Here is a 20,344-nt window from a genome sequence, read left to right as displayed (position 1 = left end):
AACGAAACGCCATATTTTTTTGCTGTGTTTTTACACAATTAGCATACGAGTACAAACTAGCCTAACGGGTGTGCGAAACTTCAACATTTCATCGGTTAAGTTTACAAAAATTATTATTTTAAGTATTTTTATGTTTAATATCATTTTAGTATTGTTTGAAATATTTGCTGCATAAAAATGCCTAAACAATTTTAACGCACAATTAAATTTCTATATCTGGTAAATAAAGGGTTTCACGGCTTCAAAAAAAAAAAAAATTATTATTGTCTTACTAATTTCTATAACATCTCTAGAATATTGTCCTAAATTCTTAAAATGATCGCAGTAATAGTTTTGGAGTTACAGCTTTAAAAAGTTGCGCGCTCGAGGTCAGCTATATTATCACTTAAAACTTTAAACGTGTTTTTCTCGAAACTGTGTTTTCAAAGTCGGAACTACTCAACCGATCTTAATGATATTTTACACAGGTCTTTGAGATATAATTTACAAGGTCGAGGAGCAAAGGATTTTTTTTTGTTCAATTACAGCTATTTAAAAATAAAAAACGTCGAGAAATTTTTTTTGTAAAAACATCTGCTAAAAATACTATTTTCATTTTATTTGTTTTTTTATCCGTGCAATACCTAATTAATGGTCTTAGTTCAAATACGTATTTTTTTCTTTTTACTTTTGTTGAACCTGTCAGAAATTCTGCTGTCAACGCGGAAGCACGTTTTTATCCGAGGGACTGCCGAAAATGATATCGTAATGACCGAATTTTGCATATTTTCCTTTGAAAATTTCACAAAATCTTTATCAAATATGTATCTTTGGAATAATAAAAAATATTTCATTTTTTATATGAAAAAAAAAATTATTGAAAATAATTTTAGCTCGACGAAACCCATTTAACCACTTAAAAAATCTACTATGCAACTTTATGTATAAAATACCAAGTGATTACATTGGAAAATTCGTGCTTATTTCACGTGTGTACATAAAAGTATGTGAAAACGTGTTGTGTTAATGAATATGAAAATTAAGGAAAAGGAATTAAAGAACAAATAATATTACAGCTAACAAGTAAAAACAGGCAGTAAAAAACTTAAAATTCTTTAAAAACAATAGCAGCATAACCTAAAAACTCACACGATATTGCTTTGTGTATATTAGTGTGTCCTAACTCTGCTTATAGAAAAATATGCTAAGAATTATTACATAAAATATATTTGATCTAATATTTATATATTTGTTATTGTTGTACATCCATTATCAATTATTAAAACACTAAGTACGAAAAGAGCGTAATATTTTCTTGTTTTTTTTTCTGTTTTTTTTTTTTTTCAAAGTGTTCACAATACATATATATAAATCTATAACTAAACTAATTTTAGTGGCGCTGCATTGTAAAATTTGTTTACAAGTAATTCATTTTTGTAGCTAATCACTGAGGCTTGGTTCAAATCTCGAAAACTATCAGAAATCAAACTTAAAATTATTTTATTTAATTTAAAATGTTACAAATATATATATATTTTTTTTATATTTAAGCATTAAGGAAATTTTTTCTTGTTGAATTAAGAACACACTGGGTTGAGAAGCGGTGGTAAATTATTTACATTGGTTTATCTATGGTACATATATTCAAGTTCAAAATTGACCCTTTCGCAGCGTAAACCAACAGTTGCCAAACGCACACTAACGGATATATGGAGATCAAACTTCACAGGAACATAAAATGAGGTTGCAACAATACATATAGGCAAAAATACGATTTGCGCGTAATTTATTTAGACCTGCCCGGGTCAAGTTTAATTTTGAGTGTTTTTCTGAATTGAGAAACCCATTAGAAACCAATGGCAAGTTTGTGGGAAGTTAGCGTGGTAGGAAATAATAAAAAGGAGTACAATAAATTCTAAGTTAACAAATTTTGTTCTTTGTACAAGGAACTCGTCATATACTATTTGAGTAGCGTAAAATGTTGTCACAAATTTATATTAAAATATGTTAAGAATTGCTATTTTCTATAAATATTAAAAAATAAATTTGAAAATACTTAGTTATTATTTATAAAGTAATCAAGTAAAATTGCATATTTTCAGCTTTTGCTTAGTATATTTGTATAGTTGCATAGACCTAAATAATTTACGGAATTTAACCACAAACTTAGCTAAAACAAATATAATTACATTAAATGGAATTGATTGCTAGAAACGGCTTTTTGAGTTTCAATGCGCAATTCCTAAATATGTCATGGAGTCGTGGGCTTTATAGCCACTAATGAACTAGCAAAATAGCGTAAAAACACTTACACTCGGCGGTAATAATATTTATATATAAAATATCTAAAATGTTAAATAAAAGCTGACACTCCACCAAAATATTAATAAGCATGCTTTTCGAAGCAAAAACAAAATAAATGCCAAACTAATTTTTTGAGCTTAGACTGAAACTTCTAGCGGTTTTAAAAAAAAATTTATAAAATCTTTCATAAACAGCAACAGATGTATAAAATTAAATATTTCAGAAACAACGGTTTCACAACGAAGATTTCTGCAATTCAAAAATTTTTAGCTGACTTAAAGAAAGTGCTCTGATGTAATCACTTAATAACAGAAAGACTAATCGATTAGATTATATATCGATAAAACGAAAAGTATTATTGAATAACTCTTCGTGAAAACATAAATATCATGCATTGTGCTGACTGTCACTCGTTGTTTGTATGTGTGGCAAATGGAGTTGTGGTTCTTGTTGTTGTTGTTGTTCAACATTTGCAGTTGGCTTGACATTTTCAAGACTATTAGACTCAACGGCATTAACCATATGTTCGATTAAATGAAATGCATTCGCAGAGCTAGTAAATGAAGGTCTTAGTTCTTGTGGCTTGCAGTCAGACGTTGACTTTATAAGTGGTGGTGGTGGCGGTAGTGCTGTTGCTTGTGGCGTTGCTAAATCATGCGATTTTTTAGTTAACGTGTGGTGTGTGCTTGGTAATATTTGTCGTGCTTTTGCATTTGTTGCTTTATTCACTGGAAGTTTATGGCGCACGCTTGCATTTGTGCTTGCCGCTGCATTCGGTCGTAATTTCGGATAAACGCTTAATTTGGCATATTTTGGCGTTGCAACGCAAGCATTATGCTTCTGCAGCAGCTCGGAAGTAGCTAAAAGCATATCCTCACCTAAATTATATTTTCGTGGACGTCCACGTTTACGATTGACTGCGGTATTGGAGGATGTTCTGTTTGGCGGCGTTGCCGCATTGCGGTGGCAAGGCTTTACAATTGGTCTCGGTGTTGGTGGGCGCTGTTGTTGTGGTAGTAGCGCTTGTTCCTGCTCATCGTTGTACTGGTGTTTAGCTTGCGCCGCTAAAATTGGTGTTATTGTCGTGTACATTCTTTGATTTCGTTCTACTTGCAATGGATTTTGTGATTGTTGTTGCGCTGGTGGCAATTGCGATCCAGTTTGCTGCTGTGTTTCCTGTTTTGCTAGTTCTTGGCGCAAGCAGTTCAAGTCTGCTTCTTGTTTTTGCTGTATATCATCGTTTATTAAAGCGCTTGCAGTTTGTATAAATTGTATTGGTTGCTGCGGTGTATGCTGTTGTTGTTGTTGTATTGTTAATAATGTGCTCTCGGCAGTTGCTAGCGCATCATTGTTAAGCATGAAAGTGGGCGTGGCCGCACTTTTCGCTAATGTATTTGCACGCGCAACATTACGAAAACTGCGCAATACATTTGCAGTTGTAGTTGTTTTAGTTGCAGTGGCAGCAGCATCAGCTGTAGTTGCGCTACTAGCGACGACTTCGGAATGCGTTGCATTTTTTATAACAGATTGCAGCTCAAGTTCATTTATTTTCAAGTTATCGCTAAAATTCGGTGGTGTTTGCAGCGTGTGCAGCTGATAAGGATATTGCTCGAGAGTTTCATGTGATTCTGGTGTGGTATTTAGTGGTGTGATGTCACAATTCGACAGTGTTGTGTGTGTGGTAGGTGTGAAATGCATACGTGTATGTGGCGTTGTTAAGAGATATCTGAAATTATTATGATTATGCAATAGTCCAAAACCACCGGACAGCGCTGAATTCTGTGGGTATTCCGGTGTGTATGATGTTGTATTGCTAACACTATCAATGCTAATGTGTGGTATTGGTTGTGGCGCGTGATTTGGTTGGCTTGCCGCTTGCAGACTAGCAATGCGTTGCGGTGGCTGCTGCTGTCGCGGTGTTGCTTGTTTATAATGCAATGTGGCGCTAGGTTTACATTCGACATTCACTGAATGTGGCGTGTGCCGATAATGTATGGTAGATGAGTGTCTGTGTAATGGTGTGTTACTATGTTGCATGTTGCGTACTTTACTATTAGATGTGTTTTGTGTATGCGGCTGTGGTGTGACTGCTACGCTTGCTGGTAATATACTACACTGTGCTTTCGGCGCTTTTTCTACCAGCTTAGTTGAGGCTTTTTTAGTACTACTATGCGCAGTGGTCTTTACATGCGATTGCGTATGCGCGTGCTGATAATTATCGTGCGTTCGATGTACAGTCTTTTTAGATTTGTCTGCCTTGCGCGACACTGTTGCTGCCAGATTACTACCAAGCGCAGTGTTAGCCTGAGGTTTATTAGTCGGCATAGCATAACTTTCAATTATAGTATCACCCCTACTGTAGCTGGTGTTAGCACCGACTTTGTCAATCATTACTGTATGTAAATTGTCATTATTGACGTCTATGCGCCCAGTTGTAACATGTTCATGCGTATGTGCAACATTTTGCTCATATACCACATCTGTACAATTTAGTGCATGCGTTGCAACAGAGCTTAGTTTGTGCAGCGGTCTTTCATGTTGCCAGTGTAGAAGTCTATTTTGCTCTTCCTCATCACAACTTCTACCGTCTGTTCGTTCTAAAGTCGCGTGAAAGCTGTTTTCAAAGCGTTGTGCATTTGTACTTTCCTGCGTGGCGAGTATAGTGGCGTGATCGTCAAAATTAAAAGCGATCGCATGCTCATAATTCGTTGTGCCATCATCTGCTGCAAATGGCAGCGCATCTATATTTGTGATTTGTAATTCCGTATTGGGTATACTCGTTACTAGGCCGCTATCGTCTATATTCTGCCAATTGGCGGCATACAATTGCACATTTTGGTAATTTGCATTGATAACTTGAAGTGGTGGTTGCAGCGGTTGGCTAACCGCTTCGCCAATATCACTACAGTATTCCATAGCGTGTGTTGTATGCATGTCGATAACATGTCTGTTATCAACCAAATTGGTGGGATTCACCACCGCCGTTGGTATAGCAGATGTATTGTTAACATTTGGCGCAACAGCTGCAGTCTTTGTTGCAGATGTTTGTGTTAATTGCTTGAGCAATGCATGGATACGCGCACGTATACCCAGCACTGGTGATTGCTGCTCCTGTAGAATGCTTAAGGCCAAAGATAGACTTTTCACCGTTTTCGACATGTTCGCCGTCAATATAATGCATTCGTCATTGTCATTTAGTATCGATATAGTGCCGTCTTTGTGATATTTCAGTAGAAGTGGTTCCGAAATTGCATTGCCCTCATCATCGAACTGTGTGGCTTGTGCGAGTAAGGCAGCATGCGCTTCGGCTAAGGCCTGCTTATCAACAAATAAATTTCGTGCAGAATCTATGATGCTGGGCACATCGATAATTGTCATTAATTTTTGTATATACTTTTCAAATTGTAGAAGATTCGCGTAACGTGCTGGCGTAGTGGGATAGGCAACTGGCATTGCCGCTGCAACTTGATTCATGTCAAATTCCAACGCGTTGCAAAAGTTTGCTGTTGTATTCGTATAGTTAATATTCGGCGCTTTTGTTTCTTCGCTTGTTTTTTGCGCAATTTCACGGTTCTTACGTTGCGGCGTAACAATTTGCACACGCGCAGGCGCACGTACACGTGTTGTGTTGTTGCGTGTTGTTTGCGTTTGTGACATTGAGCTGTGACTGAGATAGGTTGATGATGACTTTTCATCATTTGTAGGCGGTATTGTTGTACAATTACCAGCTGTACTAACTATTGTCGTTGTTGGAAAGTTGTCAGCAGCAACACAGTTTTCGCTTAAAGTTGTTGCGACGCTGGCCGATTCGATGTCTGGAAAACTGAATATTACATTGGACTTCTCATATATTGCGTCAATTGTAGTTGTGGTCGGTTTGATTAATGGTAAAATTGGTGATAAAGTTGATGGCGTTGTCAGATGCTGCGACTGTGCCAAAATTGTGGGCATAGCTATTATTTCATTATTTTCCAAGCATTGTTGTGCTTGATTGCTTGAGCATATTTTGATTGTTGGTAGAACCGTTGCATATGTGTCGCGTACATTTTCAGCAGTTTGTGTTGGTTTTGTTACAGCAATATTTGAGCTTATTTTTAGTGGCGAAGTTGTGCCAATATCTGTTGTTGTAGTGTGTATTTGTGACTGCGCAAAATTATTGTATTCTAATTGTTCCGATTGTTCGACAACTCTAGGTAATTGTGTTGCATGCATTGACTCATGCTCCCCAAAGCTAAGTTCGTCCATTTGCGCCAGATCTATAATGCTTTTTCTACCACTTGGCTGCGCTTGGTCTAGATTTAGTTCACAATTTGTGAATGGCGGCATGCTATTAATGTTCAAATTCGTAGTCACAATCTCACTATTTGGTATTGTTGTGGAAAATAACTGAAAATTACTTGTTGTGTTTGTTGGCGCTACAGAATGCGTTGGTTCGCTGGTAAATTCCACAAATTCATTTTGATTTAACAGCGAGATATTAAAGTCGTAGGCGTTATTGGTTATAGGCAACGGCTTAGTTAAATTTATTGGACTATTTTTTGGTGAATTAAAATCACTTGTGAATTCCATGGGTTCTTCTTTAATATCCTGCGTACTGATTATAACATCGTTTCCTATATCAAAATCATTTTCTGCATATTCCTTCGTGGCAAATAGGTTACTTGTTGTCTCAAAACCACTCACTGTGTCAGCATCGTTTAAACAAACCGTAACAAGGAATTGATCTTCATAATTTGATAGTGTAACTTCATTTGCATGATCGTTAAAATTTACCAATGTATTATCATTGCTTTGTATTTGTTGTATACTCATTAAGTCGTGAATATCTTTTTCCTGCATTTCCAAAACAGCAATGCTTTTAGCATCAACTAGTAAATCTGTTGCTGTTGCGTTTTTGGTGTGTTCTGTATGGTGATCTTCATTCAGTGTAAGCCCTAGATGATCAGGCACTAGAACATTTTGTGCAGGTGTCACTTCATTGCTATCCAGTTGTTCTTGAGTAGTGGCCATAATGTGTTCCTCAATGTGGTGTTCATTTGCGACTGCTGGCGTTTTATATTGCTCGATAGTTTCTTGAAATGGTTTGTTTGTTATAGCTTCATCAGTTTCAGCATTGTATGGAGGTTTATCCTGTTGGTCTCCCAACAGCCCTCCCTCATCGGTTATATTTTGAGTTTTTTGTGCCATGTTGTTTATAGCCCGCTTGGTTTGTTTTTCCTGTAGTGTTCTCATATATGTTACATTATCAACTTTTGGTGATGTATTATTTACAGTCCGATCCGGTTGCTCTGCCTGTAATGCTACCGTTTCTGTTAAATTTTCAGCTTCTTGTGACTCATTATTTAAAGCCTCACCATTTTTCTTTTCCTGCAATGCTCTATCTTCTTCTGTTATTGTTTGTTCTTTTGTTGATACATCATTTGTAGCCAGATCTGGTTGGTCAAATTGATTTTGATGCCATACTTGATTTTCAGATGTTTGAATTTCAGTTCCTAGTTGAAGAGTGACTTCTTTTTGCCGATCTCGTATTATATCCTGATTTCTTGTCACATTTGCAAGCTTTACACCCGCATTGTGTTCGCTACTCATTGTAATATCTTCTCCTTCGGCTGGTTCTGATTCAAATACTACTTCGTCGTTTATTTTATATTGATTATCTGCTAGTTCCAACATTGTTTGTTGTTCAGCTGCTATTATTTCCAAGCTGTTACTGTTGTCAAGATCTTTTTGGTTATTAAAGCACTTTTCATCGCTCGCATGTGATATTTCATTCATACAAGTATATACTTCGCATTCACTGCAATAATTCGAATTTGAAAGAACCGCATGCTGCTCGTCTTTCTGTTCGTTTTCCTCAATTTTTGGTTCTTTAGTTGTTGTTTCCGCTCTTGTATTGTTCGCAAAATCCATTTCACTGGTTTGTTTTGTTTCATTTGTGGTTTTAGATGTATCACTTTGATATTCTTCTATGTAATTTGTGTTACTTTGGTAAGCTATGGCTTGATTATCTGTAGTTGTTTGATGTTCAATTGCTGTTTCCTCAATCTTCGTATTGTTAAATTCGATTTGCTGATTTCTTACTGCTTCAGTTGTCATATCTTCTAATTTATTTGTTTCATTTGAATTGCTGTCCTGTGATATCATTGTCACAAGATCACTATCATCCGACAAAATCACTGTAGCATTACAGAAATCCTCCTCCAAAACACCAGAAATATTTCTTCTCTTCTTTAGTGGCAAACTAGGTAATGGACTGAAACCTTCACCAATAAGTAACTGATGGCTTACTGAGCTATCTGTTGTGGCAACGTCTCGCTTATTTCCCGCACTTTCATAATCGACAATTCGATTATTCGTTGAAACACTGCTCGTATTAAAAATTTGCACATCAGTTTTAAATTGAGCATTTCTTTTGGCTAACGCTGCCAAAGCCGCTTTAGAGGTTGTTGGTTTTTCAGCTAAATACCAATTTTTAGAACGATTGCCCGTTATCTCCTCAAATCTTTTTATATAGGCGATAGGTATCGAGACTTTCAAGCATGGCGTTGGCAATGGTGTCTCATTATTTGGTAGTACTTCAGTATCCTCACTGGCTTCGTTTTGTATATCATACTCAGTTCGTATAGCCGTTTCTAACGGTTTTATTGCATAATTATGCTCCAAACTAGTGGCCGCCATTGTATCCATCATAGCAGTCGGTATGAATTCGGAGAGTAAATCGTCATTGCTCATAATAACGTCATGTTCTAAATCTAATAGCGACAATTCCTGAAAGCTTGTACTCGTACTGGAGAGTAATTCGACTACCTGGGCCTGCGATTGCACTACTTTAAAGCTTGTTAGTTCGTTTTTATACAAGTCTGTTGCTGAGTTTACAGTGGATGTAGTACTACAAGAACAACTGTTCGTGAATGAACTCGAGCTATCGCTGGCAGTGAAACTAAATGTAACGCTACTACAGGGTGGTGTGCAGCCATCGGTTGGCGTGTGCATTGCCGGTGGTATTTTTAAATTAGCATTCGCAATTATTCGCGCCGAATGATTATATTCTTCTAATAATTTATCAGCTTCCATATTGGTCTTTAAAGTGTTTATAGCATCGGATTCGTTGAGATATTCACTTTTATTGCTAATTTGTATGTGTGAAACGCTCAAATTAATATTAGTATCTTTCTCTAAAAATTCAGCAACATTTTGAAAATTCACAACACTTTTGGTATCCAACGTTAAGCTGGTAAAATCGGATATATCTACTAGTGGCGGCACTTCATTGTTTTCTGCTAGTATAACCGAATCCTCTTGAAAGCTTATTGGTGGCGACTCAAGGTCATTGGTTAATAGAACCTCTTTCGTTGGTGATTGTGTCGTATGCAGTTCTATATGATTTGCACTGACATTCAGTATGTTCTGTGTTTCAGTACAATTCCTGTTTATATCTGCCTCTAAATCGCGCATACTTGTTTCTGTACCTAAAATTTTCATTGAATCACTAGTTTTCATAAATTCTTTTGCCATTTCTACATCTAAAAGCAAAGCACTTGTTTCCTTTAAATCACCTGTTGGAGAGCTTTCATCGTCCCCACTTTGGTCGTCAATAAAAGCTCGTCTTTCAGCATTATCTTTAATTGTAATTTCTTCTAAAATCGGTGCGTTTGTTTCCGCATTTATTTCTGCTTTTACCGATATCTCCGAATCGGTTGTTTTAATACAATTGACTTCACTTAAATCCAATACATTTGAGTCTAGGACACTTGTTTCTTTTGAAACACAAGTTGAAGAACTTTCATTAAAGCGTTCCACAACCTCTTGATTGTTTGAAACTGAGTCCCTAATAAAAACCTCTGCTTTAATATTATCTTTATTTTTAATTTCTTCCAAAACTGATACGTTTATTTCCTCTCTGCTCTCTACATTTGCTTTCTCTGTATCAATTGTTTCAACACAAATTATCCTTATATTTTCATCTAAACCCAATACACTTGCATCTTCAGACTTGCTTGTCGAAGCACATTCATCACGGGGTGTTGTGTAAAACGGTGTTTCGGGTACTGATTCCCTAATATTAACACTTGTTTCAGTGCAACTTTTGTTTATAGATTTCTCCAATTCAGTTGCGTTGTCCTCATTTTGTGTAGCAGATGGTTTTTGGTTTAAAACCGCGCCACTTCTTTCATTACTATTTTTCTCTGAAACCATTAAATCTGCGTCGTCGCGAGTAGGTGTTTCGCCCATGTTTATTGCGCTATTCGGTTTCATACTTTCATCTGCTACTTGAGATCTATGATCATACGGTGGTGCTGGATCTTCCACTGTCGATATAACCGTGGACAGTACTGACAGTTCTTCTAAAGCATGTTCTGCGATTATTTCTACGCTGTTACCTTGCATACTATTTTCGGTGGAATATGTAGTATCTAAAATCTTAGTTTCGGCTTTCTCTTGTATTTTTTCATCCTCCAATTTTTCCTCTTGCATTACAACTTCAACGGTTGAATTGTCATTTAATGCATCTTCATGGCGTAAATGGTCTTCATTATTTATGCTTATCGGTGTTAGCGATTCTTCAATAGATTGCTGCTGTAGCGCGATTGCTTTGCTTGAACTCAAGTTTGCAGGTTTTGACCTTTTGATGGTTAGAATTGGTTTTACGAAAACTGTCTCAAAAGTAAGCGTTTCGCTTTTCACATTTTGCGCTGTTGTCACCGTTTCACAGACACTATTTTTCATCACATTCTTACGTTTTTCGATTTTCATACGTTTTGACGAACATTCTTCAGTAAAACTAGTGGAACCAACTGAAATCGTTTCAATATTGCCAAGAAGCTGATTTTGTGATTTCGTCGCAATATCTGGCGGTTTAGTGTGCGAATTTTGTGCCAGTTCTAAAGCACAATGCTTTCTTTTTTCTTTCATTTTGGAATATATTTCTTCACTATGAATTATCGTTTCTTTTGCTGGTTTTGTTTCAATAACTTTTTCGTCTACCATATTTTCATATTTTCTACGTTTCATTAGCGTATTCTCTGTCTCCGTAGCTTGCACTTTGGGTTTCGATTTTCTTCCACGTGCAAATGGTTTTAACGGTTCAATAATTGCATTCTCCGTGACCATTTGTAGACTTGAATTGAGTGCCGCGGCAAGTCTTCTTGTTATCGGACGGTGTGCCACATCACCGAACGCCGATTTCAAATTTACCTCGTTTTGTTCTGCATTTATTGGTAGCTGCTTTGTTTCGACTTTTGTTGGTACTTTTGCTCTTGCTAAGCGTATTTTTATACAGCGCTTTGTTAGTGTACTGTTGACAGGCTTTCTGGTGTCCATGCATTCAGCACTGCTTGCGGGTGGTGAAGCGCGTAGACTTGTATTTTTGATCACTTTCCATTGCTCAGGCTTGCGCAAGCTGTATCCTTTTCTCAATTCAACCTCACGCACGCCAACATTGGAGCGCTCAATATCTGAAGACGCAGAGAGTGATGGGCTATGTTGTGTCAGTGATGCGTTACTGACTTTTTTCGTTATTACTACATCCGCATTGTTTTTCGACACATTTTTTACTGTATTGTGACGGTTATGTGGGCTAAGTTTTGTCTCAGTTACGACAGATTTTGCATTTGCGTCAATTGACGAAATCTTAGTTGTCGTATTAGACTTTTGAGTTCGTGGCGATCTACGCTGACCTTTTACTTCACATTTGGTTCCTTGCATATCTTTTAGTGTACTTATAAAGCTTTCAAAATGTGAATAAAATGTCGAACCAGTTTTGGGCGGCTTAGATGTAACCGTAGCAATATTTTTTTCTATTTTAGAAGCGTTGTCGAAATTTTCGGATTTTTTTGTGGCTGCTGAATTTTTGCAGGTATCTTCTTGTTTAAAGTTACATGTTGTTGTGGGCTTGGCTGCATCTTGAATACTTTGGAGATTGTCACTTAAATCAATTATTTGCATATTGTCATCGTTAGGTTGCGACACTTGTATATTATCAATAATAACAGCAGTGGACTTAAGTTGTTTGTGACAAGCTAGCTGGCGTTCTACTGCATGAGATTTTACAATGTTTACTTGCATATGCGCGAACTCGATAGTTGATGTCTCGGATTCAGTTATTTTAGTTTTATCACGATATGATGCAGTATTTGCGCTAACAGTTCCACTAGCAGCATTAATAATATTGGTCTGAGTTTTGGATATTTCACCCGTTTTGTTTTTAACATTTTCTACAGCCACAGCTTCATAAGACAGCTCTTTGGCTTTTGTTTTAATATGCGTCATATTACAAGTTTCTTGATCAGCGACATGCTCGCCATATTTTTGAACTGCCGCTTCGGCAAGACGCTCCAAATTAGTTTTGGGACTTTTATCACCACTAAAATAAATGCTATTTGACTCAGTTGCTTTCGCTTTTACTAATATGTCAGTATCAGTAGTTTTCCTTAAGTTATTTTCAAGTATGTCAATCGCTTTTTCAGTAACATTTTCAAGTATTTTTGCGTTGACAAGTGTTTCTGATAATGCAGTTAAATTCGAATATGAATGTAGGCGTTTTTTGACATCACCTGCTGTTTCATTTCCGTCAGGCGTTTCGGACGTTTCTGATTCATTACGACCTTTTTCAGCAGGCACTATATATTCAGCTATTTGTGTAGTGTAGGTCAGCGCTTCAACCGATTTGACAGCTGCTACTAAGCAGGCGAGGCCATCGTTGCTTGCAAGTGTGGTGTTAAATATTTTCGTTGGCACTTCCAGTGACTCAGCTTGATGCATGCATACTTTTGCATCAGCATTATTTGGACTGTTTTCTAAGCATTCGCTATGTTTAATGTGATTACTAGTAAGTTTTTCTTTACCTAACTTGTTTTTACTCATATTTTCTAAATCATGTTTAAAGTTGATATTTTGTGTAGCTTCAGTAGTATTTACTTGTAATTCAGTTTCCTTTTCATTTAAACCGGCAGTGCACTTTTCAACTGCAGCACTTACAGTACAGTTAGCTTTTGAAACGCTAGCAGTTTCTATATTGTTTTCGTTGACATTAGCTGCAGTTGCTGTCTCTCGGCTTGTTGACTTGTCTATATTTATATTGCTTGTATTTATCTGCGATATTTCATTTGCCAATTCCATATCCTTTACATCACATGTGTTAGTTGCATCGTGCGCCGCATTTACTTCATTTTCAGCCGGTGTAGGTGTGTTCTTTTCCTGCACATCAAGTTCTTCAATATTTGTTATGAACTTTTCCACCATTTTATTATCACTTTGTTGACTTAAAGTATTCTCAGTTATAAATACATTTGAATCCGTTGTATTACGTTTGGTCTCAAACCGCATTGGCTCTTCAATAACTTGTTCCGCTGTAAGTAGTACCTGACACACTTCAGTTCTTTTCGGTATTTCTGTAGTTGGAACAACATTTTCAGTGATTTCAGTCATTGTCATTTTTAATTTAACTGCTGCTATTTGGCCACATGCTTGAGTTTCTGGCAAGCTCGCATCTAAATTTTCTTTAGTGACTACTAAAGTGTCTCTAAGCTCTTTCTCTGTTTGGTTTTTACAGCTCTCTTTGATTTCAGTATATGTTGCTGGTGTTACAGATTGAGTGCAAACCACGTTTATGTTTTCCGAGCTGCTTGAATTCTTTTCTGCAACATCAAAATTGTTTTCCAAAACGTTAACGTTAACGATATCGCTTTGCAATTTTTCTGAAACAACTGTTTCTTCTTTATTTAATTCCTTGTGTTCGGAATTCGCTGTTACCATCGCATTTTCAACTACCACTTTATTAGCGCATTGACTATCAAGACATTGCGGCAATACGCTGGAATGTACATCACAATTGTATTTGTCATCTAAATCACTTTTGTCCTCACAAATCAGCGTTCTAGATATATTCTCGTTGTTCATGTCATTTACATTTATTATAGGCTTATACAATTCTGCCTGTACATCCATTCGCTTATCGGCAATTGTTTCACTTTTGGCCATATTTTCGTTGCCAATACTATTAGCCGCCAACTGCACACTTTCCACAACTTCCACCGCTTCAGTGTTCGAACTAGATTGTTCAAAATTCTGTACACTACACTCGGTACTCTGCACAAATGCCTCTGTACTTGTACTCGTGCAAATATCACTACCTGTCATTGGCTCCAAGAAATGTGCCCTGTCACCTTGCTCTTTACTTGTGCTCTCTACATTAGCATCTGTTTGTTTAATAACTAAACCTATGCTATTTTCAGCTACGGTGCTATAATCTACATTAGGCCCTGTCGTTGTCGAAACATTCGAATTCTGCTCTTCCCTTACATACTGTTTTTCCGGCTCTAAAACTCCTACATTACTACATAAAATACTAGCAATATTATCATGACCCTCATCACCAGAAATGTGCATAATGTCAACATTTTTATTGCGTATATTATTGGTTGATGAAATATCTTTTGGCCCAAGTGCCTTTATAGTGCTATTTGAAACATCACACGCTTGCATTTTACACAATCGATTTTTGCAAATGTTGCTATTACAAATTGATAAATGTTCATTTGTTATATTTTTTTTATAGGTGTCTTTACTTTGAATTGGTTGAGTAGAAAATAAATTCGTTTTTTTAGTTGCACTAGTATTAATATAAATAATATCATCATCATCATCAGAATCAATTATTATTGTGGATGAACTTTTAGATATTTTCGTATATTTATTTGTTTTAATTATGTCAACGAAATTCCTACCTTTTTGTGCCATTTGCTTAAGTGAGTCGTTTGTTGAAGAAGTTGAAGATGACGGTGATGAGAAACGTGGTTGTGGTGAATTGGAGAAAATAGGTTGTTGATTGCTGGGTTGGATTTTATTGAGATGTATAGCAGGTTTTATCGGCAATATGGCATGAGGACGACGCGTTGGTCCGATGGGGTTATCATTGAATTTCACTTGTTTTTTCACTGGTTTGTCTTCGCCAAGTATGAGCTGAAAGAAAATAATTAAAAAAAAAAAAAAATGTATATTATTTACATGCACACAGCTCTTCCAGATTTATATGCCTATACTTACCATTTCTTTTTTGTTATCTGCCTTAAATCGCTCATTATCTGAATTTTTCTCTTGATACTCCGTTAAAAAGTGTTGACTAGGCCGCAGTAGCGCTTGCGAATATATAACTTTACCAAGTGTTGTTGTTGATGACGACGTGGATGGCAAGGACTGGTACTCATCATCATCTTCCTCATCATCGGTATTAACTTCTTTGCCAAAATAGCCACCAGCGCTACGGCCAACTGCAGCACGATCATTAGCAACCGCATTATCAGCGCGTCTATAATGATTTTTCGTTGCCTTAAAATTTAAACTCATTTCACGTTCTTCACCACCTGCATCGTGAAATTCTATATATTCATTCCCAAAACGTTCTGGTCCAATATCTAGGCTAAATCTAGGTGAATTCAACAAATGCATATTTTGTTTACCCCTAACGGTAAAAGAGTTAACAATTAGTGGTATTGTGGGTTCCGCAGTTGAGACAGCAGCAATTGTCGACTTTTTCGTACCGACTGCTGCGCTGTCACCTTCACCATCACAATCTCTTGTTCTTTCGTAAGGTTCTGATACTGAGGCAGCGCTTGCTGTTGAACGCTTGTCATTTATAACGTTTATCTGATTTTTAGATCTAGGCGCGAGATAAGTTCTAAGACCGTTAATAGTAATACCATTGCCTGATAGCGCCTCATCTTCAGATAGATCTTTATCATCTGTTGTACTACCGTCGAGACTTGTGTAATCGGTATCGACAGCATCACAATCTTGATATGATTCTGATGGATCTAGTATACTACCAGAAAACAATTCTCCATCTGAATCAGAGTCTAAGCAAATAATCTTTTCCGACTCATCAACTTGCACTCTCTCTGCTGCACACTCTCTCAGCTTAATAAGCCATTCTAAAGGTTTATCTGACGAATCAAAAATTGAATCTTGATCATCTTCCTGTGTCAAATCCACGCATTCTGTTGGGTCTGCTGCTGGTACGTTGCGATTTATGCTCTTTGTCTGTTTGGATTCCCCTGTGTAGGTGGCACCAAAATCCCAAAATGGTGTGTTTATAACTTCATCCTGAAATTTGAAAAACATATCTTTATAAAGGACATCTATATTTTAATAACTAAATTATATATTATATATCTTATCGATTAATCAGTTAACGTTGTAGTCATTTACTTAAGCGAACAAGCAAAGCGTAAACACAATGATGGCGACTAACTGCTCAACATTGTTTTGGCTATGATGTTCAACTTCAGCCTCAGACCTTTTACTTAAACATCATGTATAAAATAATTGTTAAATCCTTTGCAATTTTTATACCCTGAATAAAGTATATTAAGTTTGCCACGAAGTTTGTAACACGTTGAAGGAAACGAGCGAGACTCTATAAAATATATACATAAATGATCAGCATGATGGACTGTGTCGATTTAGCCATATCAATCGGTCTGTCCAACTATCTGTCTGTATATATGCGAACTAGTCACTCAATGTTTGAGATATTGATCTGTCATTTTGCACACGTACTTTGCTCCACCACCAATATCGAACCACTATAGCATACTTGTATAGCTGCCACACAAACTAAACGATCTAAATTATGTTCTTATATGGAAAACTATTATATTTAACAAGATATCTTCACGAAATTTGGCATGGATTATTGTTCAAAGCAACAGTACAAATTCCGGTGAAATTTTTCAGATCAGAACACTGTAGCATACAGCTGCCATGCAAACTGACCGTTCAAAATCTTGTTCCTATATGGAAAACTATTATATTTGACAAGATATCTTGACGAAATTTGGCATGGATTATTGTTCAAAGCAACAGTACAATTTCCGGCGAAATTTTTCAGATCAGAACACTATAGCATACAGCTGCCATGCAAACTGACCGATCAAAATCTTGTTCTTGTATGGAATATTTTGAATTTGGGTATTATAGCTTCGGTGCAGCCGAAGTTAACATTTTTTCAGGTTTTTTGTATTATACTTACTATAACCACCTCAATGTCATCGTCTCCATCATGCAATGTATCATCACAAATTGCTGCCTAATAAATAAATAAAATGTTACAATGCAATCAAATTACAAATAATTAGCGCTAGCTCTTACATTTCTCAAATCGTGAAAAAATTTTAGACTATTTAAGATATCTTTAACAGCATGCTTGCGTGTGTGAATCGTTGGTAAATGATTGGCATACATTGGATTTGCATGTAGCGTCTTAGTTGGACACATAAAATGCTGGGCACGGTTAATTAGTTCGACTTGTTCAAGTGGATCTCGTAGCATCTCTTTCCATATATGTAATATTATAATGTATTGCACAAATACCTTATCCGGCAATTCTTTTTGACACCATGTATTGCCGCTCGTAGTGATTTCTAGCAAAAAGGTGCTAAAATTTAAATAATCAATATCAATATTTTTGTCACTAATAATGTACAAATGTATAAATGTTTACTTGAAAAGCGGTTCCATTATAAAACGTGCTGAATACGTATCGGGCATGTGAAGGAACATGCGCAGTATATTTTCTTTGGCCAAAGACTAAAATTTATGTAAAAAAAAAAATTATTAATAAATATAATATAGCATAAGTTTACTGAAATTAGATTTGATTAAAATCAAAGAACTTACCTCATTCTTTACCATTAAATGTTTATGTATGATGTGATGTATGCGGTGAATTAACGCACATTTCTGTAGTCTTGTCAAATTAAAGGACAATCTTATTTCAAGGGAGGTATATACGGCGATTAGTTGGCTAATATGGTACAAATAGGCATGATCCTACAAATTTCATGTAAAAAGTAAGTTATATATTTATCTATATATATTTTAGTTTTTAATTTACTTCATGACTAGATGAACAAATTTCATGGAACAGATCAAGAAGCCGTATAATATTTCTCTTAAGCCTACGACAGAGCACAAGTGAGGGTCCCACTCTTTCGAATTCATCTTTACAACCACTGTAAGTAAGTGTTACAATGCATAATTATAAAAATCTTCAAGGAATTTTCAACGATTATATTACCTAGTATAGATCTGAATTAGCTCCAACATTTTTTTCTTTAGCAAAGCATTATCTTTAACATCCGTAAGCGGTGCATGCAATAAAGCTTTACGAATTTGATCATGTACTTTCCGTATATGCGGAAATAGCGCATCTAGGTATTCTTCAGGTTCTTTGGGTGGTCGTCTCATATGTCGTAAGCATTCCGTTCGTCGTCCACTCGTACCTCTTGCAACTCGAAGTGTCGATGCACTAGTAATGCTGGACGGGGTGGGCGAACCCGCATGCATTTCCGACACTGATGTAAGATCTTCAACGGAACCTGCTGGTGAATATTCTCTTGTTGCTGCATCCAAATTTTCGGGTGACAGGGTAAGTGGTTTGTCATACAAACCCTGGATTTGTGGACCAGCCACATTATCATTTTGAAGATTTTTGCTTCTCTGTTCTAGTACCTTTTCATTTTGAGACGATTTTCTTGATATAGGACTAACATATTTTACTGACATTACTGGTTTATTAGATTGCATAAAGGATTGGGTTTTAGTATTTGCATTTGTATTTTTATATGGCAATTCATCACTATCAATGGATACAGTTAACTCCTCCGCGTTAGTTGTTTCCTTAGCTGCAGCCGTTATCGTTGCTACTGATGTTGGCAATACAGGTCTAAAATCTGAGTGCTTTGTCGAATGTGGTTGCTTGTTTGTTAATTCATTTTTCTGTGAAAAGGAGCTTGTCGATGGTCCATCACATAATTGTACAATAGACAGCAAATGTTCGATATCGCTTTGTTCTGTGCCCAAAGACTTTGGACCAGCATTTACCTTTCTACTATTTCCGGCGCTATCATCGTCATCATGGACAACATATGTTGCAACCACCAATGTATCTGCTCCCGCTGAAACATTTTCAGATAAATTATTTCTTTTGATATATTGTGAGGCGGCATTTTCGGTGTTTCCTTCGACGGATGTGTCCTCAGATTTTTTAGTTTTTGAGGTATCTTTATCCCACATGATGCTATAAATGCGGCGTCTGAAAAACATATTTAATTAATTTAGAACTTTGCTTAAAGGATACAAGCAAATTTAGAAGACTAGAAATTTTATGTTTCAAGTTTTTTCTTTACGTTTTCTTTTTTGTAAACAATCATAAATTTTTAAAATTGTGTTGCAAGCTATCTTTTCAAAATAAAATATAACGTATCTGAAATAATACTGTTTTAAAGTAAGATATTTAATACATTTATTTCATTAAGTGTAAATCTTCAGCAAAAATTATTTTTTAAATGCAAATTAAGTTTCGACAACCGATTGTGAACATGAATTTATTAAAAAGAGAGTGTAAATCTTTCAATATAGCTAAATCCCATGAGATTCAAGTATATTTAAAATTGATAATATATATGATAACGTATCCAATTTTGAAATACTGGTATTTATGTTAATTGAGTTTAGGTGCGTTTTCGTCTATGTTAAATTGTACTCAAATGCTAAGCTTACCAGTTGGAAACTTACTAAATGAATAAACCTGTCCGCTCGCTTTTCCACAAAGTTTTAAGCATCTACATACATTTCTAGTTATTTTTGGTTTTGTTGTTGTTACTCTTTTTGTAAATGTTTTTGTTTGATCCTCTTTCTACTGTAATCGTTAAGAGAGCCACACTCTCGCGTAGATATTGTTGCATAAATTATATTGGCATTTATTTTTAGAGTTTCAAACAATTCCATTATTTGGAGAAAGCTCACATTTCAATTTTTGTGTTCTTATATACAACCTTCTAATACTTATTTATTTGTGAATTACATTTATACACATTTTTCACTCCATTCAACGCAGTATTCAAAATTGCGCTTTCTAAAATCGTTCCACCACTACTTGCCACCCGGCCTACTCGCCTCACCCCTTAATACATTTAATAGGAGTGCTGATGGCAAGAAATTAAACATGGCGTCAAAGATTAGTGCTTCACTGCCCCATTCAACGCAAAAGCTATAGCGCGTT

The 20,344-nt window shown here is 36.1% G+C and overlaps 1 protein-coding gene across 1 annotated transcript; it reads right to left on the bottom strand.

The window, feature by feature from the left end:
- Positions 1-4: 4 nt before the first annotated feature.
- LOC106616890 (extracellular matrix-binding protein ebh) lies at positions 5-19,386 on the bottom strand. Its single transcript, XM_070112065.1, has 8 exons — positions 18,359-19,386; positions 18,176-18,293; positions 17,959-18,111; positions 17,783-17,868; positions 17,431-17,716; positions 17,312-17,368; positions 15,328-16,383; positions 5-15,243 (listed from the first exon to the last, which is right to left on the bottom strand). Exons 1-8 carry the CDS (start codon positions 19,384-19,386, stop codon positions 2,671-2,673), a joined length of 15,357 nt encoding a protein of 5,118 aa, XP_069968166.1. The 3' UTR covers positions 5-2,670.
- Positions 19,387-20,344: the final 958 nt, after the last annotated feature.

Source organism: Bactrocera oleae, chromosome 6, assembly GCF_042242935.1.
Source record: "Bactrocera oleae isolate idBacOlea1 chromosome 6, idBacOlea1, whole genome shotgun sequence".
Lineage (NCBI taxonomy): Eukaryota > Metazoa > Arthropoda > Insecta > Diptera > Tephritidae > Bactrocera > Bactrocera oleae.
The sequence above is the reverse complement of the archived record's forward strand: the minus strand, read 5'-3'. Positions and strand labels throughout refer to the sequence as shown.